This window comes from Gossypium hirsutum, chromosome D07 (genome assembly GCF_007990345.1).
Source record: "Gossypium hirsutum isolate 1008001.06 chromosome D07, Gossypium_hirsutum_v2.1, whole genome shotgun sequence".
Classification (NCBI taxonomy): Eukaryota; Viridiplantae; Streptophyta; class Magnoliopsida; order Malvales; family Malvaceae; genus Gossypium; species Gossypium hirsutum.
In genome coordinates this window covers 6,051,365-6,054,078 of record NC_053443.1, presented here as the reverse complement: position 1 = coordinate 6,054,078, position 2,714 = coordinate 6,051,365, and the positions used below count along the sequence as shown (strand labels likewise).

General features: G+C 41.6%; 1 protein-coding gene across 1 annotated transcript; it reads right to left on the bottom strand.

The window, feature by feature from the left end:
* Nucleotides 1–376: 376 nt before the first annotated feature.
* Nucleotides 377–2,238, bottom strand: LOC121219484 (uncharacterized). Its single transcript, XM_041097732.1, has 3 exons — nt 1,358–2,238; nt 790–1,262; nt 377–579 (listed from the first exon to the last, which is right to left on the bottom strand). Exons 1-3 carry the CDS (start codon nt 2,236–2,238, stop codon nt 377–379), a joined length of 1,557 nt encoding a protein of 518 aa, XP_040953666.1.
* Between the last annotated feature and the right edge of the window lie 476 nt (nt 2,239–2,714).

Genomic DNA, 2,714 nt, shown 5'->3' with positions numbered 1-2,714 from the left:
CAATCTTCAGCATTTTCGTCAGCTTCGAATTCTCCTAAACAAACAACTCTCTCAAAATCGATTTCAGGATTCATAACGGGATTATTCATGCCATTGATATCTGAGCACCTGAAAGGTGAATGGAAAAAAGCTATAGAAGAGCATTGAGGTATTGGAATCAACACACGATGATATGAGATGATATGAGATATATGCTGGAAAAGGAAATGAATAGAAGGAGTAGTCGTGAAGTTAATGGAAATGAAAAGAACATGATAATATAAAACAAAATGCATCTTCATTAATGATCATTGAAATGATAAAGAGCAAACATAAGCTCTTACAAAAGGAACCCTACTGTTTAAGGACACACAAAATGAAGGGTTAACATTGGGCATTACTCTGAAGGGGACTTAGAAACTACAAGGAGGTCCACAGCAGTCCAGTTGCTCAAAATATATCCTGGAGGACAATGGCGTATCATTGAAGCATTCTTAATTGCATCACTCTCATTGTCAATAGCATTTAGGCTGATATTCTGAAGACCCTTTTCAATCAATAATGTGACCTGCGGATTGTCCTGCCCTGGGTACATCACTCCTGCTGATGTAAATGTTCTTGACAAAGGAGGATACGCCAACGGCTCCCATTCCAAATCCTAGCCTGAAGCTCTTGCGATTCTTCTTTCTCGATCTTTCTGCAATTGTTTTCTTCTTTGATGTATATTTGGCTTGAACCCCAAACCGTATCGACCCTTATGGTGCGTTGGTTTCAAAGCTCTAACCATCCCTTGTTGATATTTTCCCAAACCTTTCCTTGCCCGAGCTCTTTTTCCCACAGTCAGCTTAATTCCCATTTTGGTATTCCTCGACAGTTTGGGAATGGGGATCTTATTCCCTTCAGCAACAAATGCCGCATTAATCAATTCCAAGGAGTGAAAAGAATATTCTACAGCATCTTCGCTTACTTCGATGTAGGGTGTATCAGCAGAGATCGATGCAACGATGTCTTCTTCACCATCGATAATAATCAAGCGGCTATCCATGATGAACTTTACTTTTTGATGGAGAGACGATGGAACCGCCCCAACAGAATGGATCCAAGGTCTTCCTAAGAGGCAATTGTATGAAGGCGTGATGTCCATGACCTGGAACTCGATATCATATACACATGGCCCCACTTTTAAAGGAATTTCGATCTTTCCCATGACTTCTCGTCGTGTCCCATCAAATGCCCTTACTACAGAATGACAAGGCCTCAGATAGGACATATCAACCGGCATCCTAGAAAGCGTGGTCAAAGGCATAACATTGAGTGCAGATCCATTGTCATGAGCACATTTGGTAATATGTAACCTTTGCAATTGGTTGTGATGTACAATGCTTTTACGGAGCCCCTACCATTTGGCGGTATTTCGTCATCACTAAAAGAGATGAAATTATCTGCATTCAGATTGTTTGCCCACCTATCAAGTTTTTCCACAGATACATTGTTCGCCACATAAGCTTGATTTAACACTTTTAGCAAGGCATTTCCATGTGGCTCTGAGTTTAACAATAGAAATAGTACCGAGATTCGGGCTGGCTGCTTGTTTAATTGTTCTACAACGCTATATTCACTGTGCTTGATAAACTTTAAGAACTCATGTGCTTCCTCCTCATTCACAGCCTTTTTAACTTCTTGCTCAAGTTGTGTTTCAACATCATCCTCAACCTCATACATTGGTGCTTTTCCTTTTTGGCTCGGGCCAGCAACCTTCTTCTTTGGTTCAACCGTCTCGGGAGAATAACACCTTTCGCTGCGAGTAAAATGTCCTACTTCATTGACATCTTCAATCATAACCTTTGACTTTTCACCTTCAGGCGCAATGATATTGACATCATATTTCCACGGCACTGCTTTGTTGTCCTTGTAAGAGAAAGGAGCAGGTACTTCGATTATCAAACTCGGTTTAACTTCTTGACTAACCTCTTCCTTTTTTGCCTCGTAATAAATCACCAAGGGTCTATCGACGCTACAGGGGAAAGCCATCGATTGATCATCAGAGGCACATATTTTTCCTTCCTCGGCCCCCTCCACCCTATCAAAGACTTTGACCTCTTTGTTATCCATCATGTCCTGAAGTAATTTCCTAAATTCCTTACAATATTGGATGTCATGCCCTTGGACGCCATGAAAATCACAGAAACTCTGGTCTTTTGTACTTTCTTCTTTGAGAATCTTACGAGACGGACAGAGTAAGCCATTTTCGATCATCATCTCCCATACCTTCCGCAAAGGTGTCTTTATTTCAGTAACATAACCTTTGGCTCGCCAATTGTCTTCGTTTGTTACCGCATTTACATTCCCGCAGTATGGTTAGGAAGAGGATTTCCCGTCACGTTGCTAACACTGTCTAATCGTAAAACGCCGGCATCAATAAGACCTTGAACCCTCCTTTTAAAAGCAATGCAGTTTTCTGTAGAGTGTCCCTGATTCCCAGCATGATACATGCAGTTAGCGTTAGGATCATACCACCTCGGGTATGGAGGCTTCAGAGGTGCCATGTAATGTGGGGATATTAACTGTTTTTCCAACAGCTTCGGGTATAACTCTCCATATGATACAGGAATTGAAGTAAACTGAGGTCTTTCAGGATTGGGTCTTGCTGGTCTTGGTTCATTTTTGGGTTGGCTTTGTGCAGGCATGGTGTTTGGTGGGAACACGGTGAATGGTCTTGGGTTATTCACAGCATA